At 32.5% G+C, this 26,364-nt stretch overlaps 1 protein-coding gene across 1 annotated transcript; it reads right to left on the minus strand.

Moving 5' to 3' along the window:
* Positions 1-5,665: 5,665 nt before the first annotated feature.
* On the minus strand, positions 5,666-13,059 carry LOC135619354 (NADH dehydrogenase [ubiquinone] 1 alpha subcomplex subunit 2-like). Its single transcript, XM_065121279.1, has 3 exons — positions 12,903-13,059; positions 12,640-12,746; positions 5,666-6,063 (listed from the first exon to the last, which is right to left on the minus strand). Exons 1-3 carry the CDS (start codon positions 12,986-12,988, stop codon positions 5,960-5,962), a joined length of 297 nt encoding a protein of 98 aa, XP_064977351.1. The 5' UTR covers positions 12,989-13,059; the 3' UTR covers positions 5,666-5,959.
* Between the last annotated feature and the right edge of the window lie 13,305 nt (positions 13,060-26,364).

Consider the following 26,364-nt stretch of genomic DNA (forward strand, 5'->3'; position numbering starts at 1 on the left):
CCATATTGATTTTTTTATTAATTGTAGATTTTAAGACAAACCTACTCAAGGACATATATCATAGTCAAATTTAATTAGGGTTTCTAAACAATTTTTTGTCAACTTAAGTTGTTTCTGGAATGCATCAACTTTATATTTAACTTTTTTTATTTCTAAGCTATATTTAGCTTTTTTATTTTTAAATTACGTAAGATATTAAAGTCAAACTTAATTAGGATTTCTAAGTTGATAAACCATATAGGTTGTAAATCAAACCCAATATATGGAATCTAACTCTTTCATTCCTTGGTAAGATTGGCCTATTCTCTTAGTCTACCTCCTACACATAAATGTTTTTAATATTAATTATTATTAAATTTTTAAAAATTAATTTATATTCATTACAACAAACAATATACAATACATTCTTCTAGAACATGAGACCTATGCATATTGGTTGGTGCAATAGGATGTCTCAGCACAAAAAATTGTTGCATCTTGACATAATACATGTATTTAAAAATATTTATAAATATGATAGTCATTGAGAAGTTAGATAACAAAATACATAATCAAACTAATAATTATTTTGTTTGTTATTTCTTAATCTTTCTTTCTCAATCTCCAAAGACTAGCCTCAATTTCTCTATCTCTCATGTTATAAGGTCGTATCAACAACAAGAAGACCTAATATCCTATATTAGTTAAACTATGAGTTATTGAAGATTTTACTTGTAGTTTTTATTAAGGAATTCTCAAATGTCATAATATATACATAGGAGTGGGATTGTGACCTAATTCGATAGTATTCCTTATTGTATCCTTATTGTATCAAGAGTCTCAAAGCAAATCCTTCAATAAATATAAAGTTTTAACTTAATATGCACTAATGTGAACATCAGCAACGTAGCCCTAATATACTGTATTAAATACAAAAATAATCTATTATGCCATGATTGAAATCAAATAATTAGATCTGATTTAATGATACGTACTTTTTTATATCATCTAAAAAGATATCTATGATTGATATACAAAGACACCGTCTTTAATCCAAGATCGTTGTGAATCTACAAAAGGAACTAGTAGATTGATGGTTAGGGAGAAGAGTTGAGGGAAAGACTATAATCCCTCAACTGAGATAACCTCTCTATTTATAGGCAAGAGAAGAAGGTCTAGGATAAGTAATTAGGAGAGTTCCTCCCATCAAGATTATCTCCTAAAGAATCCTACTTTAAGTGGACTTCTTTATAATTGGCTAATATATTTCATCAGAATCTAATTAGTTATATAATATATATCTTATCCAATTATAAAGGGCCATAAAATCTAACATTCTTTCACTTGGCCCATTAATTGATAAGATATAAAAGAGATTCAAAATCAAAAATAAATAAAATAAAATTATTTAAAAATAATTTTACCTAATTAGATTTCAAGGAATTTTGAAAAGCATTTTATACATGGTCATGAATTTTAAAACAAGCCAATAAGTCTAATAAACATAATAATAATATATTAAGTCCAACTATTAATGCGAGTCATAGCGGTTGTATATCATCAATGTCATACTCCCTTCTATGTACCACAAATTGTTAATCATTCCTAATATAGTCCATAATGATCTATGTAATTTGTCTTATCAAGACAATCATGTTATTACTTACATTCAACTATAATATATATAAACATAAATGTAAACAGGATAGCAGAAACAAATAACTTTAATTAAGCAAGAAAAATATCAATAATAGCATCCACCTAAACATGCATCACCATATCTTTTATGACTTGCTCACAAGTCTCATTCTAAGAATATATTTTTTAAATATTTTATATTATAAAGCTTTTATCAATGGATTAATAATTATCATAGTGGTTAGGTTCTCAATTGACACTTATTATTTCTAGACTCTTTCTCTAACCACCAAGTACTTTATCTAGATATGCTTAGAACCACTAGAGTACTTATTATTCTTAGAGAAGAAAACTACTACCGTGTTATCACAAAATATATTCAGCGGCCTAGTAATTGAGTTGACCACACCAAATCCTAAGATAAAATTTTACAGCCATAAAGCTTGATTTGTGGCCTTAAAGCATGCCACAAATTCAGCTTCCATTGTTGATGATGCAATCAGCGATTGCTTTACACTTTTCTAAGAAATTGCCCTACCATCTAACATGAATACAAATCCTAAAGTGGACTTCCTACTGTCGAGGTAATTTACAAAATCAGCATCTGAATATCCTATCACTTCAAACTAATCTGATCTCCTATATATAAGCATATCCTATCACTTCATCCCATACAGATATATCATTACTTTCTTTATAGCTTTCCAATGTTCTATTCCTATGTTGCTTTATTATCTTCCCAGCATTATAACTATAAAATTGATATCTGATTTTGTACAGGTTTGAGCACATAATAGACTTAGATTATATAACTAATTGATTCTTGTATTGAATCTTGAATGGGCCAAACTGAGAAGGAAGAGAATTGAGAATGAATTGCATAAGGAAAGACTCATCAACATTCATGCCTAATAGTTTATGTTTTGCAGCTTTATCAGTCATATTGAGGATGTGATCCTGAATTCCTCGAGTGCCATCATATTAAGCCGTAGTTAGTTCTTTCATTCATGTGTTAGCTAATGACTTATTAGTAGATTTAAATCTGTCTTCAATAACATTTAAATTTTCCTATGTACTAGTTGCAATTGATAATAAAATCTTTATATTATTTGTTATCATTCTTATGAATATTAAACTAAGTTTATCCGATCTTTCCCAAGCTTTCATTTCATTTAACTTGTTCTACAGTACTTTCATCAGTCAAGTCTGTAGGCTTTTCAACAAGCAATACTAAATCAAGATCTAATACACCCAATACAAATTGCACATACTCTAACCATTCTGAATAATTTGATCCAAAGAGTATGGGGACACTAAAAGCATATGAATGTATGGACGGAAGTACCACTACAAAATATAAAATAATATTAATGTTCTGAGTTTGTCAAAAATTTGATAAATTAATGATATCATCTATATTACACCTTTGGATGAAATATTGACATATCTAGTGTTCACTCAAGATCATCTATGGAGGATTGATACCATCCTTATGGAATAGTGTTGTTACCTTTGGGTATACAACCCTAAACTGTAAAGATATCCAAAATAGTATCATTGTGCCCATCACATAATTATTTGAAGTAGATTCTCCTTTTGGATTATCTAAATCTTCTAATTATGTGTGCCATTGGAAATATTATTTCCTTCATGTCATTTAGGACTAATTCCTTAATATTAATTTATAAGTTATTGGTCTAGGTCACTTTAGTTGCTACAAGACCAATACAATAATATAAAATATAATTTAAAATATCCTATAAATGTTAAAAAATTTATTGTAATTCACATCATAAAAATCTATCATCTCAGGCCACTTTAGCAGCTACAAGTCAGATAAAACTTAGAGAGATGAATTACAAACAATATTTATCAAATTTCTTCAATTTAACTTATGCTAAGCAGTTCAATAATAAAATAACAACCATAATAATTATTGAACATTAATCAGTAAAAAAAAAACTCATAAGAAAAAACTCATATGATAATCATGATAACATATAAATCATGCCTTCATGTGAAAGATAAATATTATTTCATAATTTCAAATATATATACATGTGAATAACCAAATGAATATCTAAGAACAATAATTAGATTTTATTTACCACATGTAAAAAATATAATCAATAATTCATATAAGAAAACTATAAAACTAAACCGTAATTTATAGTTTTCTTTTTAGTCAAAGATTAATTCCAATCAAATAGTCAAAATATAATCATGATTAAATTCAATCATAATTATAATGAATCATATTTATTAATTTTAAAACTATAAATATTTGACAGGACATAAATTAAAATTATGAAATTTACAAAGGACATAACTGTAATTTAAATATAGAAATAATATTTTATGCTAGGATTGAAATCAAATAATTAGATTTGATTTAATGAGGTGTACCTTTTGATGTCATCTGAAAAAAGATCTCTATTTGATCTACGAAAACATGTGAATCTGTAAAATAAACTAAGATCTCTATTTGATCTAAAAAAGACACGTGAATCAGTAAAATGAACTAGATCCTTTTTTTCTCTCTTATATCTTTTCACAGGATCACCTAGATTGATAGTTAGGGAAAAGAGTTGAGGGAAAGATCGTAATCGCTCAACTCAGATAATCTCTCTCTATTTCTTCTTATTGTTCGGTCCATAGAGGTCCTATCTATTTATAGGCAAAAGCAAAGGTCCCTAGAGGTACTATCTATTTATAGACAAGATCAGAGGATATATGATAAGTAATTAGAAGAGTTCCTCCCATCAAATTTATCTTCTAAAGAATCTTACTTTAAGTGAACTTCTTTATAGGTGACTAATATATTTCATCAAAATCTAATTAATTATATTATATCTAATTATAAAGGACCATGAAATCTAACACCTTCCCCTCTCTCTCACCGGGCATGCCTCAGCCACATCAACCGGTTGCAGCTCTTTGCTAAAATTGCTGTTTGGTACCCCTTCATTTTTCTTGGTTTTGACCTCCTTCGTGCAACAATAGTTGTGAGTTTTAAAGCACCCAACTTCACCTCTAGCAGCAGAAAGTTTTTTTTTAACTCTTTTATATTCAATGGGATGGATGATGCTTAAGCTCTCTGCGCAGTCATTTGTGATAATTAATGATGATCATCACCACACCCAACCAAAATCGAAGTTGGTTTGGATTAGGTAGGGAGGCTAAGTTTGTGTTAGCGTGAGACTAGAATTGACCTTAAACTTGACACAACCCGCTCGCGACTTTAGCCTTAACTTTGTTTAGAATCTCATTTGCACCTTAAAAGCAAATTTTTGAAATAATAATTCTCTTTTTAAGTTTTTCCTTGAGAAACACTTCTCATTTTCAAAATTCTCAAACAACCTTTTCTTTTTTTAATCCGATATCTGAAATATCGTTTTCTCTTCCTTCTAGAATGAATCGATTAAATTATAATATTTTCAACAATATAAAAAAAATTATATTATAATATAAAAACATAGTAATATAATATTTGTATAAATTTTAAAAGAATATTATGTTTATAATATTTTTATAATGTGATGTAGTATTTTCCTAGCAACATAACGTAGTATAAAAATATTATAATATAATATTTTTATTTTCTGTAATATTAGAAAAATATTGTAACTCGATGTTTTTATAGGACGTTACAATGTTCTTTTTGTATTGTTTGAGAACACTATAACTAAACTAATTCATCCTTTGGATTAGGAAAAACAAAGAAAAAAAGAAAGGATGATTCAGACTATTTCAGATATTAAAAAAAAAACAGAATTTTGAAAATGAGACGCTTCTCAGGAAAAAAAACCCCTTTTCTGAGAATTCACCCCTAACTAATACACCAAAACTATAAAAGTAGCCTGCTGCTTTTGCACTCGTAGTCCATGTGTGATAAGTACATTTCCCATACACCAAGGGTCCAGTCGTTCTATCAAACATAGTATGGAAAACTCGGAAGATAAAATTCAAATACTTCACGGGAGATAATCGATAACTCATCCTAACCTCAGAAGAGTAAATCTCCTGTAGTCTGTCAGTAAGCTATGACTTGTATAGAATGTCTTCAAAGTAGTATTAAATTCACCAACTAGAAATATCAGCCAGCACAGAGAGAAAGGACCATTGCAGTCAGTTTCACAGAAAAAAAACAAAAAAAATCCAGACCATTATCCAAGGCTGGTAATGGCAAACGACACCAGGTTGTTATCACCAACAGAAAAAAATGTAAACAGATACAATCCCATTTAACTATTAAATTTAAAACATTCAAAAGAGTAGAGCTCACAGAACTGATGGCTCCTTTATTCAGGGCCTGTCCCTGTCAGAGGACAACTGAATTTTGTCAAGGTTTAAGAGCTCCTGCTGCTTTAGCAAGTTCTTCAAGTTTCTTGTTAATGTCAGCTTCCGTCAGACCATCCAATCGAACACATCTCTCCACACCCATGTCTGGCAATGTAACCAAAGATGTTAGGTTAAAAGCAACTCCAAAATAAAAATTAACAGGTCAATCCCAAACAATAACCAGCTAAAGAAACATACAAACAAGTGACTGGCGAAATTTCACAAAAAAAAAAAAGGTTTAGTTACCAACAATTGAAAATGGTTGAAGCACTAACAATAGTGAGAGTTATGGCATGTCTGACACGATCAGATCCAGAACTACTCAAAATATGATTGTGCAAATAAGATTGAACGATATAATATAAAACAAAAAAATTCTTTCCCAAGTGCACAACAAAGCTTCAAATTATCATTATTAAATAACTGAATTTTCAGCTAAACTGGCTTTCAAAGAAGATTTTCTATAATCTTATACAGAACTGAGAAACCAATTAAAAACTAACAATCTAGACAAAGAGTTAAAAGAAGCAGTAAAAAAAATGGTAATGCCAATAACATAGTGTTGCATCACGATGATGCTCCAATGTTTTCCTAGACTGATAGCGTAGCTCAATATTGCATAAAAGAACATAATAAAAAATAGAGAAATTTCCACAACTAAAGCATGCGATAAAGAGGAGAGACGGCCATCACAATTCATAGCTGAAGCTATTATTAGACCTCTACTTAGTGACTAGGCTCAAAAGCAAGTGAACTGCACTACCACTCTAATCAAAGGGATCTAGCAGAGCAATTTCTAGGCAAAACATTAATTCTTAAATACTAAATAAAAATTAGCCTGCAGAATGCTTCCAAAAATTAAGAAATATGACTGCCTTAATATAATTTTGAAAGAAAAAGGAACACCCTAAAAACTATATGCTTCTAAAAGTTTACTCCATTATGGACCTATAAAGAATTTCAATCACATTCAGATCAACCAAATCTCATCTTAAGCAGAAAATTTTGGCAAATCCTTTCAATGTTTGGCAGAAGGCAAGGTTAATAACGACATTCACATGATTGAAACATCTTTAGCTTTTCTGAGGAGGTTACACTATTTGTTTTTACTTCTTAATTTCCATTTTTATTATAATTTTCCTTCCTTCCATATCTTCATGGCTGTCCTTGGTAAATCTAGGAATCATATAGCATAGACCAATAGATGATAAGTTAAATTGCACAATTGCAACCAACTTAAAAAGCACTAATTCTTTGATTACAGAATTAATAAGGTGATCATGTAAACAATCTTGCTTGTACTCATCCAAATTGCAAAAAGAATAAATAAATAAACAAAAACAAAACAAAACAAATAGTGAATGGACCAACCGGCAAAATGGTTATGCGTATAGAACTGTTTATGGTTCCTATCAACAGGAAATACCACATATTGACTTGCATAATCTTATAGTTATAATGTCTAAACTTAAAATGACTTCAGCACAAAGAATAAGAATTATTTTAAGCACCATGCCATCCCTGCCCATTCAAGCTAGCTGGCACTACTCACTTCAATAGTAGAATGGCACCTATAAAATGGTAATTGTGCCAACCAGTGAGGAGAATATCACCAGGTGCCTGGAAATTATCAACTCTTAACAGACCATAACCAAAAACTTTCTTTTCATTAAATCATTGTAAATATCATTCCACTTTACACACAACATGAATCCCTATTTCCCAGGTGATGAACACCCCCAACAACCAGTGATTGAAAGAGGCGCTCGCCTAGGCGCTCGGGCGAGGCGAGGCGAGGCCCAAGCGCCTCACTAATGTCCCAGGTGGTGCGCTTCAAACAGGCGCTCGCCCAAGCCCAAGCGCTGGGCGCTTCGGGCGAGCGCCTGGGTAAACCAAGTGACCGAACCAGGATTTTAGGTCTGGTTCGGTTGTTAGTTGGTTCAATCGAACCAACTAAACCGATATAACCCTTACCCAACCCTAACCCGATGCCGCTACCGCTCCCGATCTCACTGCTCGTCGCTCCTGCTCCCGCTGCTACTGCTCGTCGCTGTCGCTGCTCGCGCCTCCCGCGAGCCCTCCCGCTGCTCGCGCCTCCCGTTGCTCGCACCTCCCGCGGGCCCTCCCGCTGCTCGCACCTCCCGCGAGCCCTCCCGCTGCTCGCACCTCCCGCGAGCCCTCCCGCTGCTCGCGCCTCCCGCTCCCTTTCCCTTTCCCGCTGCCGCTGCCGCCGCTCACCGCTGCTTCCTCGTTTCTCCGTCAGGCTCAGTATACAGTATACTCTTAATATTAAGTTTATTTGAATTTTGAAATGATTAATTTTCAATACTGTTAATAGATTAATAATATATTATTTTGATTTTAATTTTGTTAATTTTTATTTTGATGTAAAATTTTATTATTTTGAATTTTGAAACTTTTTGTTAATGTGACATTGTGATTTTGTATCTTAGATTTTCTTAATTTAATAGCATATTTTTATTTAAAATTTTAAATAATTATATTTATTAATTATATTATATATTTTTATATTTTAGCGTCTCGCTTCGCTCGGGCGAGCGCCTAGCGCCTCGGGCGTTTTTAGACCTTGGCGCCTAGCGCTTTTTAAATCACTGTCAACAATCACAACACCCACTCAAAAACTCACTAGTTTGCACCATCTTGAGAAAAAAAGATGAGCATTTTTCTCTTTTTGATGTTTCATTTCGTAATTCAAAATCAGGACCCAATTTATAGGAAACTTCCAGAGACTAATTAATGCAAAATATATTATAATTTTAGAATAATTAGTGAAAATTGACTGTTATAATTTTCTTCTCTTGATTTTGATAAATTTCTGAGAATAAACCTGAAAATTAGTCATGATAACTGAAAGAAAAAAGGGCACAAACAAATCAATAAGTGCAGAATCAAGACCAAAATAAGCTTCAAAACATGTAGATAGGTAACCAAAACTAATAATCAAGCAATGATGTGCATGCTTGTGCCTCTAGGTGTTGAGTGTAAAATGCCAAGACATGTTAGGTACAATAGGGCATCTCAGTGAGCACCAAGCTCCATTTAACACAGTTCAGCTAGCAGAAGTTATTGACAATCAGATATACCACTCATTTCAAACATTCATTCTGCAAAATGGTAAAAATGAAGCAACTCTAGTTAAGAAGGCCTCTCGTTATCCCAAAACATCAACAACTACATTAATAAATGTGTTTGACATATGTAAATTAGTACATATATTGTGATTATATATACTAGTCCAACATGCATATGGAACATTAAGCACCAAAATCCAATGATAGATATGACACATTCCACTCTCAAGTAACAGAGCAACATCTGCTGCCATCTGCCAGCCCACCTATACCTAGTTGGCTTGCATTCAAAACTTTGGTTAAATAATATTTAACTGCCTAAAATTAATTATTTCATAATTGGAATAGAATTAATTATTTAACATGTCTTCAGCGAGTATTTATTGGGTTCTGAGAAATTCAAAAACAAATTATTAGCATGTCTTCAGCTAGAATTAATTATTTAACTGCCTAAAATTAATTATTTCAAAATTTGAATAGAATTATTGGTAAATTAGTGGTAGTTTCTTCTTTCCTTCTCTCTCGATCTTCCTCCGGAGGCTTCTTCTTCTTCAAAAGGAGAAATTTATTATCAAGAAGTCATTTCCTATCAAATGGTATCAAGGAAAACAATTCTACAAATGCCATAAATAATTTATGATGTCAAAGTATTCCACAGAAGTACATGTTATACCACTGGCGAGGTAATCAGATTGGTGAAGGTGCAATACTTTGAGTTTATTGGTTGTCACTAACCCTGAACCCTAAGAAGTTAAAATCAATGAAATAGCAATAATAGGTCTTTAGCCATTAGGAGTAAAGTTTGGAGAGTTTTAAACATCTTTCAATAGATAGTGGGGTTCTAAGATTTTTGTGCCCTCTATTGTAAAAGAGATTGATAGACTTAATGTTGAAGTGGTATAGCTATTGTTATATGGAGGCAACATAGGACTGCTAGAATGAATTTCAGGGGTGTGGATAGCTCTGTTTAGGGAATAGCAGCCAAGAGGCTGTAGTTTATAGAAAAAAGAAATGAGGCTGTTGTTTCAAGAAAAAAACAGAGCGAATAAGAACAGATTAGTCATCAAACAATCTGGGTCAATACAGACTGCTTTATGCTAATATAGAGGTAAAATGCTGAGTTTACTGGTAAATGAACAATAACAATAAAAGAAAGTACAAAAAGAAATTAGTGATGAGCAAAGAGAGAGTTAGAGAAGACAGTAGAAACAGTGAAGAATCTTAAAGAGAGATAAATTTCATTTGTTTTGGCCCATGGTATATCTCCTATTTTGACCAAGATCCTTTTAACTAAATCAAACCTAATCCTATTTATGCCATGACACTGAAGCAGCAATAAGTATAACCAACACAGATTAACTGTTATATTTAAAAAGTGCACAAACATGTACAATCACAACAAAATAGATACTTGTATCATATGAAATTGCATGGTAACAATTTGATGGCTTTCATACAATCTTATCTAATACATAGAAGTCTTATAACCTTTTAAATAACTAAGAAAATCACAGACAAAAGTCAACCAAAAATGGAACAATAAAAATAACTGAAATACAGTCTGGTACGACTCAACCCAAAACTTGGACTCTATCTTAGATTAACTATGGTTTCTTCAGTAGCGTTTAGGTGCAAAACCTACAGCCCATACTTCTGTTGTATAGAGGAAACAACAATAAGAGACCTACTTTCTGAAGAAAAACTACAGTTTAAGGTGGCAGTAAGAAGACAACAAGAAATACATTTGGAGCCCAGTAACAAACAGGAAAAGAGAGAATAGGCAATAATTTGCATGGGCTTTGTTGAAGAGAAACTAAAGTAATTAGAGAATAATTGAAAACAAGTCAGTATGCAAAGATAATCTACCTAACCTCCTAGACAGAGAACACATAACTTCCAATAGTCAAATCATAAAATAACCAGCATTCACAACTGTACAAAATTAAATAGTGGAATAGGCCGATTCTTGTTTGCTTATCAAGGTTCCTAAAGACAACAGCAAATACTGCCCTAGGTTTCCAGTTGCTATGGAAATAAGTGAAGTGGACCTCACTAACCCTCCCCAGATTCAATATTCATGGGAGCCTCATGAACTGGACCACCTGATTAGAACAAGTGCACTTCATTTGAACTTTCATACCACTAAACATAAGTAATAGCAGAAGCCAAAAAAAAAAAAAACAGAGAGAGAGAGAGAGAGAGAGAGAGAGAGAGAGAGAAAAGAGAAAGAAAAAGATTCACTTGAGTAGAAAACGCAGTTTAGCTAATTGAAACACACTGAAAAACCATTTTAGTTTCAACTAATACAAACCGAATTAAATATTGGACTCAAATTGATACATTTTAGTCCAATTGGATTCTGCTTAGAGCATTCCCCGACCAATGGTAAAAGCAAGACCCATGATTCTCAAATATGAACTCTTTAAGTTACTTGTGTCTCTTGAATGATGGATCTATCCAAGGAACCCCTTGACATGTTAATTCTGCCTTCACATGCTCACTAAACTTTTTATTTGGTTTTCACCAATGATATTATCAAATAAAATGGCTATACAACAGATACTCTTAACAGAACAGCGAAGATAAAGAACTGATAGTTAGTAAACAGCAAAAGCATTGTCATTACAACAAAGAAAAGGGAAAATCATAGGAAAAACATAAAGAACAGGCTAAAAGATAAAAGTACAGCAAGACGGATAAAAAAACACGGCATGACCAAGATAACTAGTCAAGAGGATTTTTTTTTTTAATTCATAAATCATGACTGGAAATGCTGATTCTTTACATTCGGCCTCAACCCTATATAGAATTCATAATTGACCATATTTCTAACTAGACCTAGACCACATATACAACTCTTATCTTAACTCTAGTTAAGTAAATGTAATCTCAATTGACTAATATACATGATCACTGTCTCAAGGGCTATCAAGAAGCAAGCAACATAAAGAGAAGTTCAACATACTCAAGGAACCTATCAAAATAAATAAATAAGTCTTCATGAGGTAATTCAAAGAACATAAAGAACATAATAGAAGACATTTAAATCAGCATGATGACCGACTCAAATCTTGACTCAATCAAGACCCACTAAATTGACTAATTATTGGTGTAAAGTAATGGCAGCTCATAACTTTTCACCTTTTTAATTGCTTTTCAACATTTTTGCATGGTGTGCTTGTCTCAATAAAGAGCGCACCTTCCCTGCCCCATGCATACCACGTGAAATTTTTGACAGTTTCAGGTTCAAGGACATTGAGATTATAGAACTCGCTAACATGCTACGCACAAACGAGAGATGGAGTTCAATACCAAATTCACAATAATAATCTGAGATGCCACTAGGTCTGAAAAGAAAGGCTGCTAGATAGACTTCCAGGTCAACAGTCTTCATGCTAAGAGTGTCAATGCCAAGTACGACTAATTCGTTTGCAAGAGAAAGAACAACACAAAATCGTCCAGTTCCAACAAAACATCATCCAGATCTATTTCCAGTCGTTAATACCCTTAAGTAGTTCGATAAAATGCTATTCCGGAGACAACCAGACCTCATCAAACAGTTACGTGTAAGAGTATAAAGCATATTCACCATATCTTGCCCAAAGCTGCGGCTCGACTCCACGGCATTCGCGGATCAAGATGGGGAGCTTGGGGTTGAGCGTCTTCAGATCCTTGTAGTTCTTGTAAACAAACTCCCTGCAATTCCAAAGAAAGAAAAGAGAAAAGCTAAGACACCAAAATTAACAGAGGATCGTCCCCTAGCAAGCGCTCGGTAGCCGATCCACGATAAAAAAAAGAGAAGCATTCCGTCGAGACTATGCCGGCAAATTCAATCAGGGAAGGAAACAATACCGGGTATGGGCGCTGGCCGGCGAAGTCTGGCAGAAGAGGAAGCGAAGCTCCTTTATATTCCGAGACAGAAGCTCCCTCCAAGCCATCGCCTCTCTTTCTAGGGCCGCACTTGCAAGTTCCAGAACACAAGGGACGAGTCGCGCGATTCGATCTCTTGTGAATGGGAATAGCGTTGAATAGGAAGGCATCAATCAGGAGCGGGGAGGCAAATGGCCGGGCTTGGGCCGAACTAGTTTAGGGAGTTGGGCCGTGAACGGATCGATTGAATTCTCACTTGGGCGTGCTAGTGAGGCGAAGGTCATGTTAAATTTGATCTATACAAATAATTAATTTATAATGTATACGTTATTCAAAAAGCTTCATTCGAGATACAGAGCGGAGCAAAGATTTTTTTTTTCTTAGAGGCACAATATATCATGTAAAAAATTACGAAGGTTAATGTAATATTGACGACATATCAAAAATTACTTTAAGATACCTTAAATTTAAATAATAATATTATTATTATTATTAATTAAGATTTATGATATTTAAACTAATTAAAATCATAATATTTTTATGATTCTATTTAAAAATATTATAACTAGGTAGTGTTGCACTTGCATCCTTATTTATTATTGTTCTTCCACGATAACGATAAATAAACACGAATGAATATGTAGACCTGGATTTAATATCATAAAAAAAAAAATTAAGGATCTTTGTTATAATTTATTTTAAACATTTTAAAATCTTCTTCATTTTCATCCACCATTATTTAAACTCTCATACAAGTCATTTTATAAAAATATTAAAATCTATAATAATTTGATCATTCGAAAACTCTAGAATAAGTCATTATATAACTCTAAAAAATTATGATAAAATTGGTAATTAATTTTAATAAGATTTAAATTAATTGAATGATTATAGTGTTTTTAAATGGAGTTACAATGTTTTTAGTCTACTCGAATCAAAACACTGTAGCCGGCCTAGAAGAAAAAACGTTGTAACTTAATTGAAAATTAATATTTTAGGTATTTGAAAAAAGATAAAGGCTATTTACAAGAAATATATAAACATGGGTACCATCCCAGAAAAGCAAATATATATATATATATATATATATATATATATATATATATATATATATATATATATATTGCATTCTTATGTGAAAGATATATTAAAATTTATAATAAAATATAATTATCAAATATCCTTTTTATTATAAATGAATTTACGAAATTTGATGATCAAAATAGAAATATAAATTTAGGGAGTTACATGAATTAATAGGAAAAAAATAATATAAAAATCGATTAGAATAAAGGGTATTTTATCAAAAAAAAGAAAAAGTCTTTAGTATTGGGCTTTTATAATGTGACGCCCTCATAATTGGATTTTTACTATACAAAGCTCCTTTTATTTAAATCTCAATAATGCTCTTGAATCAGTTCTTTCAAACCATAGATCACATGTGAGTTCGATTTAATTGAGACATTTACGTCTGGGTTCGATTCCAGTGAATCAAATTGTGTTTTGTTAGTAATGGATCAGGTCGGAGTTTGTTTCGAGTCACATCTTCAATTTAAATGACAAATGGAGAGAACTCACGAGTTGTACTAATCGAGTATAATCCAAGTGTAAACAGTGTTGACGAGATCCTCTCCACTAAGCAATGACATTAGTTAGTGGTAAGGTCTCCCCCAGCAAGCAAGCAACGACATTTCGTTTCTTAGCAAGCTCGAGCTCTCTCTCTCTCTCTCTCTCTCTCTCTCTCTCTCTGACGAGCAGCGATTGTGGTAACTGTAACCCTCAAAAGTGGACTATAACCCTCGATAGTTGCTTCCATTTATCTATGACAAGAGTCTCCAATAACCCTCACAATGACATTAGATAATATTCTAGGATTTTAATATACACTTTAAGGTGCTTTGATTGGTTGATGATGTAAATGACTTTAAAATAGCATGGAAAGTAGTTATGATTGGTTGTCATCCATCATATGGATGCAGTGGGAAAAATGCTAGAAATAAAAGAAAGTAGTTATGGTGCTCCAAAATTTTGAAGTGCAAATTTTGGATTTAAATTTGATTTGTCATACTCCTAAATTTCATCATGCATATTCAAGGCTAAGGTGGTCCACAACATAATGTTGATCCTCGTTAATTAAAAATTTGATACATGCTTAAATTTGTTGATAGAGTTAAATGACTACCTAGTTTAGAGACACATGTTAACCTAATTTTGGAGTTGAAATTTGGATCTAAATATGACCTTTATTTGTTGAAGACCAGGTAAATTGAAAGTGTATCATGCTTCTCCTAGTTGATAATATTATACCCATACCCATCGATGAGCACCGCATTAGTTCTTTAATGTTATATACTTCATAAATAAATATGCAAATCAAAGAAACATTCCATGTTTGTGTATTACTATCTTTTGTCGATAATTTAAATTCATTGACAAACTACAATTAGGTGACACCTATTCATTCTTGTCTTACTATTAATAAGACCCTAACCATCGATCGATGGTCATATAAAAAAACTAAAGCCAGAAGATAGCAATAAAGATGATTGAATATCTCACATGATTAATGGTAAGCTAAATCTCATTTTAACTTACTTGATTTGATTTATAAATTCTTTGAATCTTATATTTGTAAATACTTTTGCAAGCATAGCTATGCGAGCATATCAATTTGTTTACTCCATCCTATTAACTACCCTCGATTGTCGACTTAAGATTAAATACAATAACTATGGATAATATAATTATTTATTTATAAATAGTCGTTCATTTAAAGATATGGATGTGTTTTATATTTTTGTACACGTTTATTATGCAGGTATATTAAGTGCTCACTTGACTCCTCCTAAAAGGCTTCTAATGTTGATTGACAATATTATCAAGGTATAATATTTTAGTATTTTTATTTGTGTATTTGAAATGGGATACTTTATTTATTATTTTATTTTATTTACAGAATACACATTTAAGTATCGAATAAGAATGCATCAAGTGTCAAAAGTATAAAGATGAAATCAAGAGATTACATAAGAACTTGGCTATCTTATCACCTCAAAGTACATTTCTCTAATGATCATCAAGAACCTTACTTAGCATATTTTACCACAACTAACATGAGGAACAAAAGTTCGTATTCTCAAGACATTTAAGGAGAAGCTAGATGATCGATTAGCCGCACGAGTGGTTAAAAGAGAAAATTTAACAGAGGTAACTATTTTATTATATTTATAATACAACTAGTTTGATTATGTTTACTAATATATTTTATTTTATAGATTTATGATAAAATAGATAGCGATGAAAAAGAGACTACCAAATTAGCTTCAAAACTAAACACTTTATAGTAAGTCTTTAAAATAAGTTGGTTGTCAAATTAGGTTTGCTATAACTGATTCAATTATTGTTTGTTATTTGTAGTATAAGTTGTTCGATGCTTTAGAAAGATGATAAATTTTTGTGTGAATAAAAATCTTTTTGGAGATTACTGAACATGGGATTAGTTTACTGAGAGAGAGGTGATAGATGCATATGAGTCTATACTTAGTCGTCACATTATTGACTTAGGACAAAAATTTTGGTCATCCTTATTTTTATGGAGTAGTTTTTAAGGTAAATGATTGTGTATTTATATTTTATTCATTAATAATAATTACTTTGTGATGGATCGACTAATATTTTTTCGTTTTCAATTGTAGCAAGTGTATCACTCATTTGGAATGAAAAATTATAATATAAGATGTAAAATCACCCTTGATGGTTAGATACTTTTGTCCCATTGCTTAGCAAAGACCATTGTTATCTGATGGTCATAGATCTTCAAGAGAAGATACATTTTCATTATAATTCTCTTTCGAAAAAATTACATTCTAACATATTTAGATTAATGGTAAATATTTTATTATTGTTATTTATCTAATTTTATTTTTTTATATTAACTATTTGTTTAAAAACAAGTATAGATTTTAAAGAAAATATCTTCTATTGATTTAGACCGTCTTCATCTCCATATTTTAAAGAAGATTCTTAATGAATAATAGAAGACTAAAGTGGTTAAATGTCCTTAGCAAGATAGATCATAAGTGTTTGATTTATCATATCAATAAAGCATAGTGGTTGTTATACTAATTGATTGATAACTTTTACCGGAATAATTGCATGATATTTTTGATGAAATATATGGATCACTTGTTGATGAATTAAGAGACATGTTGTTTCAATTGCAAATTACAAATACTATATTGGACAATTGTTATTATGTGGCAAGTCATAGAGAGATGTGAGTGAGATGTGCATTGTATTTCGGATGTATTGAAATATTTTATTGATATTAGAATATTGTATTTGGTACAAAATGATTAATATTGTTGATATTATTATTTTATAATATGATTAATGTTATTCTAAAAGTTGAATATGTCTCTAGCTTGTGCCTACGATGCGTAGTGATGTGTATTTATATTTGTATAGTGAGTTATATATTCTTGTGTATTTATGTTTGTACAGTTAGTTATATATTCATCATAATGATGATGATGATGATGATAATAATAATAATAATAATAATAATAATAATAATAATAATAATAATAAATGTTCGTGATGATTACTAATATCATTTTTTTATTTTTATGAATTTAGGTGATTAATTCTTGTAATATGATTTTTTTTTTGTTTAATCCCGAATATTATCGAAGTATAAGGAGAATGTAACTAATTGAAAATTTACCGAATTTATTAAAACTCTTACAAAAAAAATATGAGTACTTATTGGTAAGATAATTAGTTGGATGTTTTCCATTCTTTTCAGGATTTTAGGATGATTGTTTTAAAAATATTTTTAGAAATGAAAAGCACAAAGGAAATACAAACCGATTTACAATGGTTCGGTCGTCTCAACCTACGTCCACTCTCGATTCCTTTTTTTTCGAGACCATCGATTTTCACTATCGATCTTCTTTTTAAATTGACGAAGATTAACTACTCTTGTTATAACCCTTTCTCCTTTTCACTTAGGAGAGAACATTCACACCTTTTTTTTTTTTACAAAAGATCTCACTCCTCTCTTAGAAGGCTTCTAAACTCTAGGAGGTAGAGAATCAATAATTCAAAAGAGATTATAATACTTTTATCCTCAATAATTCTTTTCTCTTTCTACTCCTTGTCTTATTATCATAAGCAAGAATGAGTGAGGTATTTATAGGCCCCAAATAACTCTAAAAACAGAGCTAAAAATTTAAATCTCATGATTTTTAAGATACTAGAGGTACCACCGCTTATACTGGATGGTACCATCGCCTACATTAGACGGTACAACCACCTGCTACCCTATGCACTAGCGATACCACCACCCAATTTAGGTGGTACCACCGCTTGACAGTCTAAGAGACTATGTTTGGGTGGTACCATCGCCGGTCTAGGCGATATGACCATTGACCATGGCGGTACTATCACCAGGTTTTTAAAAAATGTACATTTTATACTTTCTAGCTCACAAGCGGTTCCATTACTTAGCCCAACTTCAGGTCACTGAATTGACCTTTTAATAGGCCCAATTCAATCTTGATTTAGACCCAATGGGCTCTTGATCAAGTTACCATAGTTACACCCAAAACTAACTCAATTAAAATATAAACTACTTCAATCAAGACACAAATAATTACAAACATAAATCCTATATTGTTCGACATGCCATTGGTTCATCCGGTGCTTCGTTTGAAAATTCGACGCATCATCCTCTCTTTTCAATGTATTGCCCGATCCATTAGTATGTTGACCTCTCATTGTTGAATCTCAAATTTTCATAATGAAATCAATTGATGAATTAATGATATAATCCATGTATTGGGATAAGTGATGTAGGACTAACTACGATCATGAAAAAAGTAAAACAATTAAAGAAGAATTGAATGTTGGGTTTGAGTCAATGATCGAGCATCGAGCCGGATGAATCGGGGGATACATCGAAGGATCGGATGATGTAGTAAAAGCTTGTTAGAAGTTCATCGAGAATTCACCAAAAGCTTACCGAAAGTTTGTGGGGAGTTTACCAAAAGCTCACTGGAAGTTCGCCGAAAGCTCGCCAGAAAATCACCAGGAGTTCGTTGGAAGTTCACCGAGAGTTTAGTTGAATAATTGACATATTGGACAACTTGGATTACTTATATTATAATTGTTTTAGACTTAACTATCATAGTTAGGACTTTAATTTGAGTTAGTTTTGGGAGAAATCCTACTAACTCAATTAGAGGCCAATTAGACCCAAAATAGGGCTGATTTGGGCCAATTGGATGGCCCATTCAGCCACTTGAAGCCACATCAGGCGGTAGCATCGCCCAATGTAGGGAAATCTAGGGGGGATATCACATGCGCAGTGGAAGAACAGGAAATAAAAATTATTAATTTTCCCAATGATGTGTTCATCGTCGAGCGAAGATTGGTGTACAAAATCTGCAAAATCGAAAACTGCGTATATAAAAGATTGTATTTTACCTAGGGAGATCATATATCTTTGAATCCTTGTAGATCTATAGGAGAGGATAAATGAGGTCAAGCGTCCTCCCTCTAATAGTGATCCACATAGTAGGGCTGTGACGACGCTCCTTAAATCGCTATCCAAAACTCTACACATGCTATTTGCGGAGGAAAAGGGAAGAGGAGAATAGGAGGTGGTAACTAAAAACCTCTAGCCTATGAGTGTTTAGTTCCCTCCTATTTATAGAGGCTCTTTGTCAACTTAACCATAATTGATCTTGCTCTATTGGATATTGGATCTCCATTCAACTACCCAAGCATCTTAGATTAGTGGATCTTAATCTAATAATCTCTCATTGGCTCTTATTAGATGTCATCCATAGGATCTAATAATTCAGGGGCTTATTGGATATCCAATAAGATAGGAGCTCCGACGGATATCTCATATTTGAAACTCTACTCGTCACAATGCCTACCATATGTGTGTGACCCTCTAGGCCCAATATCGAGCTGGCCACAAGTCATGTCTATCAGAGCTCCTTTTAGCTAGGTAAATTATTATCTCAATAATAATTCATTCGACTCATCGATTGCGGACGTACTAGGCCACTGCACCGTAGTCCCTATATGATATAGAAGAATATAATCCTTTGGACCTGTCTATCCATAGTTACCATAAACTTATAGTCCCTCATCAATCTAATATCCTAGAGACCGTATATCAGACATAGTGTTGTCAAACCAATATGGTTTCTGCTCGAGTCTCGTTCTAATCAGATTCTCCCGGAGAACTCTTCTCTCTCAATCTGAATAACTCTAGCCTGGGATTTGTTTGAGCAAGAATATATGAGATATTCCTCTTATAATACTGAGAGTGGATGATCTCCTATTGACACTCAATAGTCATCGTAAGGTTGGTTGCCACTCCCGATGATCGGCTCTGTTAGCTCTGCTAGATTTGAAACTTCCAAGCCTATAAGTTTGGTATCAAAGAGTGGAGTACTCGAATAGAACATCCTTGGTATCTTATGTTAGGATCGAGGTCGACACTAAGAGGGGGGGTGAATTAGTGTAGCGGAAAGATTATGTCTCGATTAAAACTTTGTTCGATAAAAACTGTTTCCGACGAAAACCTTTTCGTAAAGATCTTAACTTGAAACCTGTTTATAAATGTATTGAAAGTAGTAAGAGATTAAGGAGGTTTGTAGTAAAGATAAATTGCACAAAGGAAATGCAAACCAGATTTTAGAGTGATTCGGTCAACGTGACCTATATCCACTTTCGGCTTCCTCCTCCTACGAGGTCACCAGCGTCCACTAGATGCCTTCCTTTAATAGGCGAAGGTCAATCACCTTTTACACCTCTATTCTCCTTTTCACGGGTTTAGGAGATAACCCTTATAAGCACTCACTCTCCTCTTACAGATTTTTAAACTTAGAGTGGAGGAGGGAATCTAAAGAGATTGCAGTAGCGTTTTTCTATTTTTGAACTCTTTGTGCTTGTGTGCTTTAACCAGGAATGAGAGGGGTATTTATATGCTTCAAGTTGATTCAAACTTGGAGCTTAAAACTTTCCCATCCCAGGTTCCCCGAGCACGAGCGGTACTACCGCCTGCACTGGACGGTACCATCGTCGAGTGTCAATCGACATTGACATTGTCCTAAGCGGTACCATTGCCTAGGGGTCAGTGGTGGGTGGTACCACTGCCCAGACTGGCGATACCACGGCTTGGCACCCTGCCAGGGGCGGTACAACCGCCCAGACTGGCGGTACCACCGCCTGACACAATCTCGAAGATTGTGCCACGACAGTGAGACTTCTTGGGGTACTGTTTGGGCCTCTTATTGGACCCAACATAATTCTTACATGGGCCTAGTTGGCCTCTAATTGGGTTGGCCCAAATCCATGCCCAATTATGTGCTAACTATGAAATCGTAAGACATTTGCTAAGCTAAAAAAGTCCCTTTGTCTATTCTTCCGGCGAACTTCCGACGATCTCTCGATAATATTCCGACGGACTCTCGGCAAGCTCCTGGACTTCACGATGATCTTCTTAGCGAGTTCCGACGAGCTTCTCTGGCAAGCTTCGAGACTTCTCGGTTGGTTCCTCCAGAACTTCCGACGAATGTCCAAACTTCCGATGAACTCTCGAACTCCCAACATAATCGCGTCCTTGACTCCGGGACTTCATTTTGCTTTATGCCTTGCTATCGTAGTTAATCCTGTATATGTAAAACATACTTCGATCTAGATAATTAATACTAAGCATTAATCAAGTTGTTCGGCATGTCATTGGTCCCTCAACGCTTCGTCCGATTCTTTGGCGCATCGTCCTCTTTTGCAGCCTATTGCCCAATCGACCAGTTGACTCTATAACTCTGATATCATTGGCATAATATCCGCTCTTCTTGGTCCAATGCCCAAATCCACGGCCCGAAGCCTTTTGTCGATACGTCGACCGTTCCTCCGGCTCGATGTCCAATCTTCTAACATGTTTTCCCCTAGCACAACATGATTTTTCTTGCTTTAATTGTCTCATCCTGATCGAAGCATCCTGCGTCCCTCAAAACGTAGATTAAAATATAAACACTTATCGATTAGTTTCATCATCAAAATTTGAGATTCAACAATCTCCCCCTTTTTAATGATGACAACTAATCGACGACGGAGTTAACCTTAACTCCCCGAGTTTAAACAAACTCCCATTATCAATATGGCATATAACTCTTGGATTTAAAAATCTAAGCAACATGTCATGATCAAATCATGCATGACATCAATATACTTCTCCCCCTTTGTCATCAACAAAAAGGAGAAGTTCCAACTATCAAGGGTTTAAGATATCTAAGTTTAATACATTGCATGAAAAATATAATATCCATTTTTATCATCATGCAAACTAGCAAAAATTTAGAGTTTTGCAAGTTTATAAATTTTGCTAGATGTGTAAGTTTAGTATTTTTGCTTCTTGAGATGGGCAAGATAACACTTCTTTGTAGTGTTCAAGATAACAAGTTCTACATCATGCAAGCTAGCAAATTAGAGAAGTTCAAGAAAGCAACTCTTACTTCTTGAAATATGCAAGTTGCAAGCTAGCAAATTTTTGCTTCCTTTGCAATGTTTAAGCTAGCAATTTTGCTTCCGTTGCAAAGTGTAAGTTAGCATGTTTTGCATCTTGAGATAGGTAAGATAGCACTTTTGGTATGCAAATTTATAATATGTAAGCTATCAAATTTTACATATAAAAATTTAGCAAAATTTTACATCTTTTGAGATGTGCAAGATGGACTATTTTGCCTCTTTTTGAAATGTGTAACTTGGGAAACATTGCTTCTCTTGAGATTTGCAAGATAGCACTTCTTGCTTCCTTTTTGAGATTAGCAAGCTAGCAAGTTTGCCTCTTTTTGAATTCTGCAAGCTAGCAAATTTGCTTTCTAGCAAGTTTTGCTCCCCCTTTGTCATTGTCAAAAAAAAGGGAAGACCCTTTACATCAATTTTCAAATTATGACAAAGGTAAATAGCATAAATAAAAATTCAAGTCATAAATATCAAAATAATTATTTTATCATGCATATTTCATTATTGCATGCATCATTATCACAAGTTAAAGTATTGCATGCATAATACAAAATCATCATGTATATAAAATATAAAACCATCATTACATGCATGATTCCAAATCATCATTCTAGAGTATTATTTTAGAAAATGATAATTATTGATTTTCATATTATTTCAAAAATTATAGTGTTGCATGCATTTTTATCTAAGGGAACATAGTGTTGCATGCATCATACCAACTCATCATATATATTTTCAAAATATATAAACTCATCATTATATGCATGATTCCAAATCACCATTCACATTATTTCAATCATTATTTCAATCACTATAATTCATCATGCACAAAATCTAACATGATACAATCATTTATTTTTAAAACATTCATCATTAAATCAACATTTTGATCATTTATTTTCTCTTTAGCAATTTACAAAAAAAAAGAAACATAGGAGAAAGAATGATATAATATCTTGATTAATGCATAAGAAATCTCTAGTTATAAATCTCAAAAAATCAAGATAAAGCTCAATCAAATTTAAATCGTCAAATCAAAATCATTTTCAAGAAATAGACATAAATAGATTCATTAATCTTTCCTTTTTAGAAAAATAGTAAGAAGAAACAAGTTCAAAAACAAGATCTTGATTCATAGAAAAATCTCATGTATCAAATATCGATAAATCAAGATGGTGATTAATATAAAAGATATCATAAATTATGATCAAGAGAAAAATCAACATTTATCTTCAAATCATTCAACTTGTCAAATCACCATAGTCACTTTTAAGATATTCATAAAAATGATACAAATAGATTCATTAATCTCCCTTTTTAAAAATTCGATAAAGTAGGAAAAAATAAATTCTTCAAGGAGAAACCTTTCCTCTTTTTAGTTATTTCAATTCATATGATTTATTTCGTTCATGCATGTCCTCTTCCATTTATGTCAAATAAAAACATGCATCAATTGTTTAAAAAAAACCGAAAAAGAAACTTTCATTACGACAAAAATTGATAATACATAAATCACAAGAATCATCATGCATAATTTTGAAATATAAATTTATTAAGCATGATCTCAAATTATATTATTTCATCAAACATGATTTCATATTTTCAATCAAAATCATTTTGTTTGTTTATCATAAAATATGTATTTTTCATGATTATTTTTAAAATCATTAGAAAGGTAAGCATGATCCAATTTTATTTTTGTATTTTCATTAAACATGTAATTCAAAAAAATATTTAATTTTCTTAAAGTAAATTAAACTAAATTAAAAATAAGTCATGAAAAGCATTATATAATTTCAAAATAAACTAAAGGCGTTTTGATTACCTCAACATCAAAAGCCGTTAAGACATAGTTTGCCACCTCGCCTTTGTTGATTTTCTCCTCGTCTTTGGAGGACCTCGATTCATCCCACTTTGTGTTTTTCTTCCTGCGTTCAAAACAATAGTTGCGTTCTTTTTGTTCTTATTCTTTAGTTCTTATTTCATTAACTTTTTAAATTTCTTAGTGAGTAGTTCATGTTCACCATCACTTGATCTTATGCTCGAGTGGTCTTCAAATATTCTAAGTTCAAAATCCTTCATGTTCTTTGGAAAGTGGTTCTTTAGTTCTTTACGTGCATTGTACATCATTTCATAGGTCATCAAGGACCCTATTAGTTCTTCGATTGGAAATTGGTTCAAATTTTTTGATTCTTGAATAACCGTTATTTTTGAATCCCAACTCTTATTAAGAGAATGCAAAATCTTATTTACAAGTTTAAAATCTGAAAAACATTTGCCAAGTGCATTTAAACCATTGATGACATCCGTAAAACGGGTGTATATGTTAACAATGGTTTCGTTCGGCTTCATTCGAAAAAGCTCGAAATCATGCATTAAAAAATTAATTTTTTAATCTTTAACTTTGTTATTTCCTTCATGTATGATTTCAAGAGTGCGCCAAATATCGAAAGTCGTTTCATAAGTAGAAACACGATTCAACTCATTTCTATCTAAGGTGCAAAACAAGACATTCATAGCCTTTGTATTTAGAGAAAACGTTTTCTTCTCCAAATCATTCCAATGGTTCATTGGAAGAGAAGACATTTGAAAACCGGATTCGACTATATGCAATAATTCGAGATTCAATGAAAGCAAGAAAACTCTCATTCGAGTTTTCCGATAAGTGTAGTCCATCCCATTAAAAAAGGGAGGATGAATGAGAGAGTGGCAATAAGGTATCATTAACTATCCAGCATTCCGTAAGCAGATCAATCAATGAACTCATTCTCTAGTAAGCACTTGTACTGTATCCCTAGTGTCCCCACACAAGCAACTATAAGACCAACTGCATCCATCATATAGATGGGTATACAGCACACTAATCTGTCTGGTTATCTCGATATCCCTCTCGAGTAACCTATAACCGGAATTATTTAGGATTTATGTTTAAAGACGAATCGGTCTCATTATCGTGATTTCATCACGATACGATTTTCATTGTACAAATCCAAGGACATCACAATATATACATACATATATGCAATAATCAATATAAAGTGATAAATGCCAAAATATAATAAGCAGAAAGATTATGTCAAGTCACATGTGTCATCACTCACGTAATTGGCTTGCTGGGCACCTATGACTAGCAATTTTGTTGTGGCATACCTGGTAATATATATTGGGCACAAATACCTTGTTATTCTAAGAATCTAGCAAAATGACTAATATTCATACTAGATTCATCATATCTGCTACAAAATTCACCACCCCTATTAGATCTGACAATTTTAACTTTTCTATCTAATTATCTCTCGACCTCATTTATATACACTTAAAGAGTATCAACGACTTGAGACTTTTTATGTATTAGATAAACATAGTCATATTTAGACAGGTCATCTATAAATATGATGAAATACTTTTTTTCATTAAAATAAGGAATATGAAGTGATCCGCGGATATCAATATGAATAATCTCAAGGAGTTCTTTACTTCTTTGGCATTTTTCTTTATAAGTTTAGTTTGCTTTCCCTTAATATAATATATACAAACATTAAAATTAGTGAAGTCTAAATGTTTCAAAATATTATCCTTCACTAATCTTTCAATTCTTTCCTTAGAGATATGCCATAATTGTCTATGTCACAATATAGAATATCTTTCAGTATTAAAACTATGTTTCAATCCAACACTTGATTATAGGGTCAATAATATCTTTGCAAACTCAAGATCCAAATTAATTCTATACAAATCATTACATAGAATTCCAAAACCAACTTTTATTAATTCATAAAATATACTGAGTTAACCATTACCAAAAGAAAGATAATATCCTAACTCATCAATTCTAGATAGAGAAACTAAATTTCTAGAAATAGTAGGAACATAACATATGTCAATGTATATC

The sequence above is a fragment of the Musa acuminata genome, chromosome BXJ2-8 (assembly GCF_036884655.1).
Source record: "Musa acuminata AAA Group cultivar baxijiao chromosome BXJ2-8, Cavendish_Baxijiao_AAA, whole genome shotgun sequence".
NCBI lineage: Eukaryota > Viridiplantae > Streptophyta > Magnoliopsida > Zingiberales > Musaceae > Musa > Musa acuminata.

Bases quoted from the DNA above. Each gene is read 5' to 3' on its own strand.
- LOC135619354 (XM_065121279.1), bottom strand. From the start codon at position 12,988: ATGGCTTGGAGGGAGCTTCTGTCTCGGAATATAAAGGAGCTTCGCTTC. The intron at 12,747-12,902 runs GTATTGTTTCCT...TTGGAATTGCAG, and splicing joins CCGGCCAGCGCCCATACCCG to GGAGTTTGTTTACAAGAACT. The intron at 6,064-12,639 runs GTGAATATGCTT...TTACATTGCCAG, and splicing joins GCAGCTTTGGGCAAGATATG to ACATGGGTGTGGAGAGATGT.